Below are 12,018 nucleotides of genomic sequence, written 5' to 3' on the forward strand. Positions count from 1 at the left end.
ACTGGGCGATCAAGTAAAAATTAGTTAAGAAATTAAACAGGCACAGATTAATTGTTTGCAATAAGTTTAATAGATGTATTTAGAAAATAGATGGTTTATTTCACACTGATTTAAATATAAAGTAAAACTGAAAATCAGAGAGTATTTCACATTTACTGCCACTGTAAGTGCCTCACTGCTTTTATTTAAAGAAACGGAACGATTAAATTAATTTTATTCTGAACAACACATGCCACAAGTGTTGTCAGTTGATCTTAAGTCTTATTGAAGCCGAAATATTCCTGGTTTTTCTCATGCAGACCACCGACTGGCCCAATATAGGTGATTTTAGGAAATTTAATCCCTGTAAAAACACACATACAAACACACACACACACACACACACACACACACATACATCTGCTCTCATGAATACACACGTGCATCAGAATTCCCATGTTATCCCATTTTACTACAATTCAGCTCCATTTGCATTCAGATACATGGCCAATATATGAAGGCCAAAATTTTATTCCATCTCTTTTTTTTTCTTTCTTTCTTTCTTTCTTTCTTTCTTTCTTTCTTTCTTTCTTTCTTTCTTTCTTTCTCTCTCTGGCACTGCAGGGTCTTGGGAAGAAAGAAAGAGAGGGAGAAGAAGAGGGCCATGGCTCCTCACGGCTCGACTTTTTGAAGCGTCTTTATCGGGCCTAGCAGCGGCGTCCTGCGTGTCCAAGCCTTGCCTCGCTTTTTATCCTTTGTACTGGCCAAGGTGTGTCAAATGCACTGAGCTTTTGTGCGGCGGGCAAAGACGACACATCGCATTCTGTCTTCTGTCTCCAATGGGTGGGAAGGGGGGAGGTTGAAAGGGGGATACGAGGGAGACAAAAAGCCAACTTACAGAGGGCCCGGGTGCTTCAAAGCATGGTCGCACAAAGGCTTATGAAGCGTTACTTCATGCAGAGTTGTGCCAGATGTAATTGCGGGGTTCCCGAAGATAGAGAATCACACCCAACGCTGTGCCCCACCCCATAATATCTTGAAAGAGCCGCTGCTAAAAGGCGGCGATTCCAGAGAGAGGGAAAGTTTGCTGCACTTTGATTAACCATAAACAACTGAGTAAATAAGCTATCCTCCGGGGCTCCATTACAAATTTCCCCACTTGCTGACTCCAAAAGGTGATTTCACGCATCGAGCTTGATAGACGCCGAGTGAATGGAGGCCTCCGCCGGAATTCATAAAGGGGCGAAGCTCCGCAAAGTGTCAAACTATTTCATAACTGCTTCACACGTTTCTAGTATCAGCAGGATCGGAGTCTCTGGCAGCCTCTTTCAAGTTTAAATTGAACTTTTGACAGGCAATGATGTTGATTCATCGTTGATAAGCAGGCTCTTTGCTCGCTGACTGTGTGTGTCGTGCGGGGACATGTAGGCTCCACTGTTCGAGATAAGCCTTACTCGTCTTGATGTGTCTCACGGTGGCCTCCCGCTGAGACGTAAGCCCACGTAGCGTGCATGTCTAAATACGTTTCTGGGCACAAACAACCAAGAGGGGGCAGGTAACTTGGAGGCACTGCACCTTGTTGCGCCTGAATGCCACGTAATTGGAGATGACCTAATGATTCGCTGAGGAGACGGGGAGGGTCTGAAAGCTTCCAGATGAAGCTCTCCAGGGAACGAGGTGTTCCTGTGCTAGTGGCGGCAGAACTTCCAGGTCCTAGAATATGGTGATTTCTCTGAATGCCTCCATCCGGCTCGCCGTAGGGGGGCTCACAGACACTTAGGGCATGTCAGGTTGTTGGCACCAGGTGTGCCGTGGCTCCATTATGCCAAAAGAATAGATATGAATGAGAAGTGAAGAATGGTAAAATGAAGAACTTTTCAAGTGCCGACTTTCTGACTTTTCGCTGAGTGGACCACTTTGAATTGTGAATCGCATTATCGTATTAGTGGTCCTTTGGGATGCCAACCAGTCTGCGTATCGCTAATAAATGGAGTAATTCTTCTTGTGTTTAAAAGTGGTTCATTAGATTTGTTAATGTACAATGCAATTCCCCCGCAATCACAGAAGCTGTTTGGCGAAACATGCCCTAAACATGTTGTAAGTGAGCGGCTTAATTACTTTTTGTCTGTGCTGGAGTGAAATCTTCCCCTGATTTAAGTGGTTATGAAGAAGTCCTTGTACATCCAAGCGATGTTAAATGGCACCTGGCAGAGTGGGGAAGGCCTAGCTCTCCTTTGCATATTAATGATGAGGCTGCTATGAAAGAGAATAATTCATTCTCCTCTATGGCAGCACATACGTAATAGAACGAGAGCACAATAAGTGTACTGCTCCATCTCGAGTCTACGCTCACAAAATGGCAGACACAACAAAGGGCAACACTGTATGAAGGGGATGAAACCAACTTTTTGGAGCTTTGACAAAGTCTTGAAAGTGTAGAGTAGACAAAGCATATGTGACTGATTAATTGTTTTGTTGGCATTCTTCTGCTGCCAGTAACAGCTGGACATAGTGTGCCATGATCAGTGGGGGGAGTTGCTTACAACGCTAAAAATGAATTTATTGATGAGCACCTCAACCGGTTTTGCAGAGTGAGCATATTTAAAATGCATTTTCCTCTTTTGGGGAAAGACAGAAAGGTCTGATGACCAGAATGTTTTGAAGGGCATTTTATCCAGGGAAATCGTTCAGAAAGTGAGCTCTGAAAGAAGTTCATGCCTATAGGGATGTTCAAAATTCAGAATGGAAGAATTGGCTCCCTTTCAGTTAAGTTAAATTGGACGAAGAAATATCACATAATGCATGTCTGTCTGTCTGTTTATCTATCTATCTATCTATCTATCTATCTATCTATCTATCTATCTATCTATCTATCTATCTGTCTATAGTTCTTCATCATTCTGTCGTTCAGTCTATCATTTTCCATTAGTCTATCTATAGTTCTATAGTCTATTATGGATACAAACCTTCAAGGCTTTAAACTTATTTGTAAAGTCAACATTCACTTTGTCTTAAAAAACTTTCTTAAAAATTAAAGTTCAATTCAATTTATACTTTCATACATTCATGTTTAAATTACAAATCTGTATCAAAGATCAGCTTAATTCAAATTCAGGAATTCACATGGAATTTAAAAGGCATTTACAATTCACTATTGAATAGTGCACAACACAGATTCCTACAAAACAGAGTGCTCAGAAAACTACGCCATGGTGCTTGAGTGACCTGTCTGTTCTAGGACAAGAACCATGCTTTAAAGCTACATTAACCCCAGAAGGTCAGCTCTTTTTCTGAGACAACCCCTAACAGACAGCCTGCTGATGAGATACTATAAACAATAGAAACATATTGGAAATAATAAGACCCAACTGCCTATCTTCATAGACAGAGTTCTCCACCAGAATTCATAAAGAGAGAAGCTCCAAAATCTGTCAAACTATTTCAAACTACTTCACACTTCAAGTTTCTGCTGGATTGGAGTCTCTGGCAGCCTCTTTCAAGTTTAAAAGGTAATGATGCCACAACTCAGCAAACACTGAAAACACAACCTCAGAGCAAAACACTCTCATGGTTTAGGCCTTGATATGACAACAAAGAGCAGTTTAGTCTAGTAAATCATCTTCTGTCTGATATAGCTTACTCAGTTCTCCCTGAATATTACCGCTGCTCTGAGCTTCATCGGACCTTCATAAATGGTAGGCTACTCTTTCACAAATTTATGACATAGCCAAGAATGGACAAATGTTCACGTTCTCAACCCCCGCAGTTTTAAGGTTAAAATAACAAACACTTAATATTACATGGCATATTGAGTTTGGCAATCGAGAACTCGAGTCCAACCCGAACAGAAAATTAAAATGTCTTCAGTGTGGAACATATGCATAGATAACATGTTGGGGCTGCAGCCTCCTGCTGGGAGCAGGCACGACAAAGCCTCTCTAAAAGGAATACCTCTGGGATCGCTAATGATTAATTAGCTTGTGTCATTAAGTGAAGCAAATGTCACCCAAACTTCCTAGGGAAGCTGTCACACCACGTGCGCTCGCTAAAACTCCCCAAGGGGCTGCGAGCTGACGCGCCTCTGCGGCGAGCGAACCCTGACATCCAGTGGTCACATGTAGAACTGCAGCGTTATTGACAGGCGTCGTTACCTTGTTTAATTGATATGACGTTTAGTAGAGGACCAAAAGAGTAGCTTTAACTCTATCTTGTTTTTCTAACTGCTCAAATTTGAATTTTGTGAGTCACTGCCTCAAACGCTGAATTAACCATAGAGTATCATTGGACCAATGTCTGAAAACTGCATGAGGAGCTTTGGTGTAACTCAGAAAGCTATATATTTCATCTGTACATGACAGGACAGTGAAACAGTGAAGCAAACAGACACTTACCCACAGCTTCATCCAGCTTACATCCAACAAGGCCGAGGCCTGAGGCCTAAACTCCTTTAGTGCTTCCTATAGTGTGGTCACTATTTACCCCTTCCTGCTTTCTGTCACGTTAGGCTCTCGTTCTTGCTCTCACTCTATTTTTTCCTCCTTCTCTGCTCATTCTCTGACCTGTCTGTGTGGCTGAATGGTGACTAGTGCTGCCTGTCTGACTCATTAGAAGAGGTCCAGCCAACTGTGCAAGAGAGGCTTTCTCTTTTCAACCAGATCCTGAGGGGATGGCGGAAGTAGACAGGAGGAGGAGAGACAACAAAAAAAAATCATTGGCGATAACCATGTTACCAGCAGACACAGGACTTCCCTGGAACGTTTTTAACGCTCACACACCCTTACTCGTACAATGGCACACCTGTCAGAGCATTTCCACTCAGTAAGCACGAGCAAAGCGCCCAGGCCCTCCCTCTGGTGCACTCTCTACGTGGTGCTGCGTGTCTTCAAGAAGACTCTATTCAGTCGCCTTGCTTTCTCGGCTATGACCGTGAGATAATGGCGTAATTTCACCTCAATGTGCACACACATGCGTTCTTGGTCGCCTCTGAGGCACTCCCTCCTTTCTCTCTCTCTCAAACAGACACTATGACTATTGTCCGAAATGGTGGTGTGTGTGGGGTGTGTGCCGTGTTTTCTTTGAGGCTAGGGTGGTCGCACACACCCTCCAGGAGGTAGAGATGGACACGGCGAATGGGGCTTTGATGGACTTCTGAGTGCCGGCACAAAGCGCTCCATAGTCTTTATGTGTAAAGGGGAGAAGGGTGACCTGCACTAATCCTGCTGATCAACCCTTTGGTGCTCTTCTTCTGGTGCTCTCAACTACAACATCATTATCACCGGCTTTTTAAAGAGTATTTATGGAAATAGCTAAATAAATGTGTGGTGGACTGGTTGGTTTTGATGTTATGTAGCCAGAAATTTCGTAAATTCCTTTCAGGTTGTCCTTCTTTTTCATCTTGTGGGACTCGTGAGTCAGTGTAAATCTTCTGTAACGCCGCTCTGTCTCCGTCTTTGTGCTCGGTCGGTCGTACATGTTTGGGGCCCAGACGGGCCATGTGATGTGTATGTTTCAGGGCCGCCTGTCAGATAGGGAGATTTAATTAAAGTCTACTTTGTTCCTTTATGCCGTCTTTCCTTACAAGACCACTCCTCTGAAATTAATTAGACCGGCGGTATTTGCTATCCTCAATGGCGGAATCACCTTCCCCTGAAAGGAAGCTTACATCTAAGAAGACACTTTATTTTTACACACTTGAGGTTTGTTGTTTTTTGTGGTCATTACCCTATTCAGTCTTGGCTTTCATGCAGCTGTGGCCTTGGCTAAAAAATAAAGGCCTTTGTACTGGCTTCATGCATACAAGCAATGGGTCCATGGCAGGTAGCCCTCATAGTAAGTTAATCTCCTGAAAGAGCCCCATACAAGTCGTTTTAATGTCTTCCTTTGGCCCACTGAGGACTGTCATCAATCGAGCACTTCGCTCTTTTGTGCCGGTGGTCCGGTTGCATGAATGGGAAGCACCAGACTGTGACAATGGCTGCCAAGAGTGGCAAAGTAATCACCTTCCAGGGAAAACATAAGTAATCACGTCTAAACTGTTTGAGTGTCCATACAAACAGCATTTTGTGATCTGGGAATGTGAATGGGAGCTTTTCTAAAGTGCTAGTGCTTGTAGGGCTTCTGTTTGTTTATATGTGAGGACCAGAATCTTTCTGTCACCACTCGCTCTCCGCTGGAGAAGAACGTGGCCAGGAAGTGGCCATCACATTTAGTTTAGGATGGTGATAAACATGCAGGGTATGACAGAGTGGTGAGTTAAAAAAAGAAGAACCAACTGTATATGCAACCAAAACGTCTTTCCAAATGAATTAAATGTAGTATCACACAAATTATCACAAGATAATCAATATTTATGATTGCTCTCAATATATTCTTCTCTGTTAAATAAAAGATTATTCAGGAGCTGTCTTCTTATTTTAATTTACAGTTCCTATCTGACTTTACATTTGAAAAAGTTGTATTTCCTTAGTGAAATTACCATCATGGCCAAACAGAGAGGATTCTGAGTTGAGATGTTTCTGTAATCCAGCCTGATCACCAGAGCCACTAGGTGGCCTCTTCTAGTACAATGCAGCATAATAAGCAGTCATCAATTATTATTCACAATGTGGATTCTTACACAACCCTGCAATGTGTAATAAAATTTTCTTTGCATTATTCAGTAAATAAATCTCACTGAGAATAGCAAAGAGAGGGATTTAGAGGAAATGAGAAATGGGATTTAAATTTATTTCATTACCATATTATGGCTAGGTCATTTAATTTTACATAAAAGGAATTATGAAAATGTAACTTGTAGCTCAGGGACGTGGAAAGATAGTAATGCCAATGATCCATGCTAGACGATGGAAATAATAGTTGATATGAGTTACGTAAATAAGATGGAACAGGCTTGGTTTAATGATGATGGCATGATAGACCACCTATGTCCGCAAAACTTCAGTTGTAGTTTGTCTCTTAATACACTAGATGGTGCTAAACACCAACACCACATTGATATGAGTTTGCTATCAGACGACTGTCAATAGTCGTCTTGATCTAAATGAAACTATTAGGCTACCAGTACTCCGATCAGAACCAAGTAAAAAACTAATAATAGGCTAGCTAATAGAGAGGGAAATAAACGTTGTGTGTATCAGTAGAGTACACTAAAATGCAAACCAGTTATATTTGGGGCCCTTTAGAGCAATGTGTAAAACACATCAGGCCTGTGATTTTTGCTATCTGTTTGTTTGGGCTGCCTGACTAAGTGGCACTGGCTTAATCAATGGTGTGAGTTTGAATAAACAATGGAAGATGAATGGAAGTTTGATACTTTGTCACTGAAAACAGTCATTGTTTTGCACAACTAATGTTTTACGAATGTAATATCCATCCAACTAGTATGGACTAAATTTAAAGTGCCCCTATTATGGGTAATGAAAGGTTCATATTTTGGTTTTGGGAGTCCCCAACAACAGGTTGACATATGCATGCAAGGTCATGAAAACACTTTCATTGTCTTATCATATGCATTTATTTTTACCTTACTTGCTCAACGACTCCCAAACGATTCGCTTAATGATTCATTTTTCCAAACCCTTCCTTTGAGTGACGCTATTCTGCGGTGATTGGTCGATTGGTCTCATTTTCATTTCATCTCGCCTGTAATGCCGGATAAAGCCGCGTTGTTGTGTACAGCATCACCGCGAAAAACGCTATTTTTACCGCTCCAGAAGCGGCACTTAGTGGCAAAGAATGAATTAGCATTTTCATTCAGACCAACAAGTGGGTGGACAATATGCTAATGTTTCATGTTGACATCAACGTGAAACGGCTTGGGATTCGTTTTAAAAACGACTCGTTTCAATGATTTGAGACTTTTGAGAGACAATAACTTTATTATTATTTAATTACCCAATAATTACCCACAAGTACCCACTAGAAGTATATCAATGCATACTATATTCTATTCTGTTCTGTTGTATGGAATAGTATATTTCCCAGTAAGTACATTTAATATATGTCTGGTTGTAGTATATACTTTTATATTTAGTTGTGTGTGTGTGTGTGCGTGCGTGCGTGCGTGCGTGCGTGTGTGTGTGTGTGTGTGTGTGTGCATGTTTATGTGGTTTATGAGGACACAAATTTGTATAATGACATGGGTATGACAGATGTATTACAATATGAAGGTGGGTTATGAGGACACTGCCTATGTCCCCGTGATTCAAAAGGCTTAAAAAACATACTAAATGGTGTTTTTTGAAAATCTAAAGATGCACAAAGTCTCCTGTGAGGGCTAACTTTAGGTGTAGGGCAATAGCACACACAGTTTGTTCAGTATAAAAACCATTACGCCTATGGAGAGATGTGTGTGTGTGTGCGTGTGTGTGTGTGTGTGTGTTTTCCAGGTAAACCCTCCATTATATGGGAACAAAATGTCCACACAAAGATGGCAATATTCTTGTCCTTGTGGGGACATTTTTTGGTCCCCGTGAGGAAACAAGCTTATAAATCATACAGAATTAAGTTTTTTGAAAATCTAAAAATGCTGAAAGTTTCCTGTAAGGGGTAGGTTTAGGAGTATGCTTGGCGTAAGGTGATAGAAAATACAGTTTGTACAGTATAACAATCATTACACCTTTGCAGGTAGGTCTCTTGAAGCATCTTGGAGACGTTGCCACAGTTCCTCTGGTTTTAGTCTCAGTTTGTTCTGTTTCTTCATGTCATTCCAGACAGACTGGATGATGATGAGATCAGATCTCTGTATGGAGCACTGGCTGTTGTCAGACTCCTTGTGCAAACAAAAATCTCACTGGATTATTATATTTAATGGCAAAATGAATGTTTGGTAATTTACAGCAAAACTACAGCAAAACAGAAATAACACACACACACACACACACACACATTATTTATTTATTTTGGCATGTATTTATTTATTTATTTTTTTGCCTTGAACCGCACTCATGGTTGATTGTATACCCACTGGATGTGATCAGCACGATTATTTATTGTGGTAGGTAGGTTTGTGTTTAAGTGCACTCATGAGCACCAAAGGCGTTTCAGACCTAATGAGCAGAACGGTGTGGTGCTGATGATATGTAACCGCTGTGACACTGCTGTATGTATGTGCGCCACTGCATGTTCATAAGCAGGTTACAGAAAGCCACGGCGGTTTATTAAAACAAAATCTGCTCTGACACCATCAGCGAGAGCTTGATTGATGCCTCTCCATCTCTGAATGAAGTCCTGCTCACACAGAGCCGAGCAGAGGCGAGAGGACGCGCCTGCCATTGACGACACTGAGGAGACTAAAATGGGAGAACATCACTGGAGCCCTGTCAGTGAAAAGACAGACACAAAGGCGACTGACAACCGACAGCCATTCGAAAAGAGCCGAACGGATGCTTCGTTTTCAATGATCGTCACACGGTAAATGTCTTCCATTCATTGGTAATATTTGCACCGTAGAGAAACCAGCGCCACTTTTAGCGCGCGGTTAACAATGGAATTATGACAGGGGTGATTTCCAGCTGTTCACTGTTCGCATAAAAGGTAGATGCATATAATTTGGTCCGTGCTTACCAACAGTGAATCAAGAAAAGGTAAGATACGATGCACACAGCTTCTAAACCATTCAAATGGATTAATATTGTCTCTGTATACAGATACACTGTTTATCTAGTATTTATTATGCAAATGTGCATACCGATTTGTACATACATACAGTAATACTATGTAGTATGCACTGTGATATAGCAGGCACTAGAACCTTTGTATATAGGTACAGGAAATGCATGTACTGTATACATTGTAGCCTGTAGTGAGCACTATGTAGTAGGCTATCCAAGAGGGTTTATTATAGTATGTACTTTAAATTATAATATATATATATATATATATATATATATATATATATATATATAGCTATATGCACAGTACAAATTTGAAGTTTGGACATGAGTACTGCAAATATTGATGGCTCTTGTTTTATCAAGTTGTGTGATAGCATTAGGGATGCAGCAATATCAAAATTGTAGTCGATGCAATTAGGCAAAATGTGTTTGTTTTTAGTTGTATTAATATCTGAAGTTTTGGCTGGTAACTGATTAATATTATAAATGTATAATTATTTCATATTTAATATTACCCATATTAAAATACTATTTTAATAAAAATATAATAAAATATAATAAAAATTACTATTTTAAATAAATTAAAAAATTATACATAAAAACTTTAAATTCATTTTAAATGTATACAAAATATTTACATAAGTTTTTTTTTCGTAAGTGTAGATAACAACAAAGATCATCTAAATGTAAAAAAAAATAAAACAATAAATAGCACAATTAATAATCAATTATCAGTCAGTATTGGCAGATTAAAAGATCTCTAATATTGTTGAGTTACAGATATGGTACTGATATATACGGAGGTTATTATATATTTATATATACATCATGCATCCTTAAAAAGCCTCTGCTAATGACTAAAAATAAATATGTAAAATGTATGTGTAGGTTGGACACAATAGTTCTTTTAGATGTCTGTTTCACTGTGACTCAAATATCAATACAGAACTGACAAGTGTGAACATTCATCTAAGAGGGATCGAGATGTGCTGAACACTTCTTCTTGTGTTATGTCTTCTTTCAAGGTGTGAAAAGTGACAATACAGTTGTCAAACCTTCAGACTGGTGTTGGTGAAATCCGAAAGGCTCCTAATGCGTTATCTCCCACCTTGTCTCTGTCACCATGCCCACCTTTCCACCTCTGGGCAGTAACTCCAGCACAGTGCCCTGGGACCCCGGTGCACATTCTCTGGTGAACAGCATGGTGAAGATGGTGCTCATATCGGCGATCGTATGCACGTCGCTTTTTGGAAACGTTTTGGTGCTGCTGGTATTCCAGCGCAAGCCGCAACTTCTCCACGTCGCCAACCGTTTCGTGCTTAACCTGCTCCTGGCCGACCTACTGCAGACGGTGCTGGTCATGCCTTTTGCCATCGCCGCCACTGTGCCTGAGGTCTGGCCGCTGGACGCCCGACTCTGCCTGGCGCTTGTGGTGCTCATGCACCTATTTGCATTCGCTGGTGTCAACACGATCATTGTGGTATCCGTAGATCGCTATTTGGCCATCATCCACCCGCTTTCCTACCCCACACGAATGACACCTCACCTGGGTACCAATCTGATCGCTCTCACATGGCTTCTTAGTGTACTTCAGAGCACTCCGCCGCTTTATGGATGGGGAACCATCGAATTTGACCGGCGCCACAATGCCTGCACTGTTGTGTGGTCCTCAAGCTACTCGTATTCAGCCTTGGTGTCTGCGCTTTCATTCTGGCTGCCTGTGGTGATCATGCTTTGCTGTTATTGGATGGTATTCAGGGCGGCGAGGCGGCAGAACGCCCTCGTTCACCCCATCCAATCCAACCCCGCTCCAGATTCCCAAGCATCCTGTTCCAGCCCCCAAAGGCATCCCCAACCGGAAGGCCCCTTTTCGGCCTCTTATCCCATCAGGACCCGCCATAGACGCTTCCACTATCACTGTAAGGCAGCGCGGGTTGTGTTCGTCATCATGGCGTCCTACGTGCTCAGCATGGGCCCATACAGCGTACTAAGCACGATATCTATTTACTCAAGTGCAGCGGTGCCACCCTGGTTGGCCTCGATGGCGCTTATTCTCTTCTTCCTGCAGTGCTGCTTACACCCCTACATCTACGGCTACATGCACCGCAGCGTACGCAAGGAGTTCCTGGCGCTGCTCTGCGGGCCGCTGTGTGGGCAAGGCCGGATCAGTCAGGGCTCCGCCGTGGACAGTTGCTTCACGGTGACGGATGGACGCCTGGCACACACCCATCTCTCAAGCCAGGTTGCCCGAGTGTGTCCTCTCCAAACCTGGGAGGAAGGCACCACGTCTTGTTCTCCTACAGAGAGGAGGTCCAAAGACAGCCGTAAGGAAACCACCTCCATCAGTCTGAGCTCAGAGAAGGAGCTCACTGTACACAGCAACACCAACAAACCACCTGAGGAGAAACCTACAGGCAAATTCTGA

General features: G+C 42.0%; 1 protein-coding gene across 1 annotated transcript; it reads left to right on the top strand.

Annotated features, from left to right (window-relative positions):
• Positions 1-10,716: 10,716 nt before the first annotated feature.
• Positions 10,717-12,018, top strand: LOC306853332 (putative G-protein coupled receptor 101; the record flags this gene model as incomplete). Its single annotated transcript, XM_079390645.1, has 1 exon — positions 10,717-12,018. One exon carries the CDS (start codon positions 10,717-10,719, stop codon positions 12,016-12,018), a length of 1,302 nt encoding a protein of 433 aa, XP_079246771.1.

Source organism: Barbus barbus, assembly GCF_936440315.1.
Source record: "Barbus barbus genome assembly, chromosome: 33".
Lineage (NCBI taxonomy): Eukaryota > Metazoa > Chordata > Actinopteri > Cypriniformes > Cyprinidae > Barbus > Barbus barbus.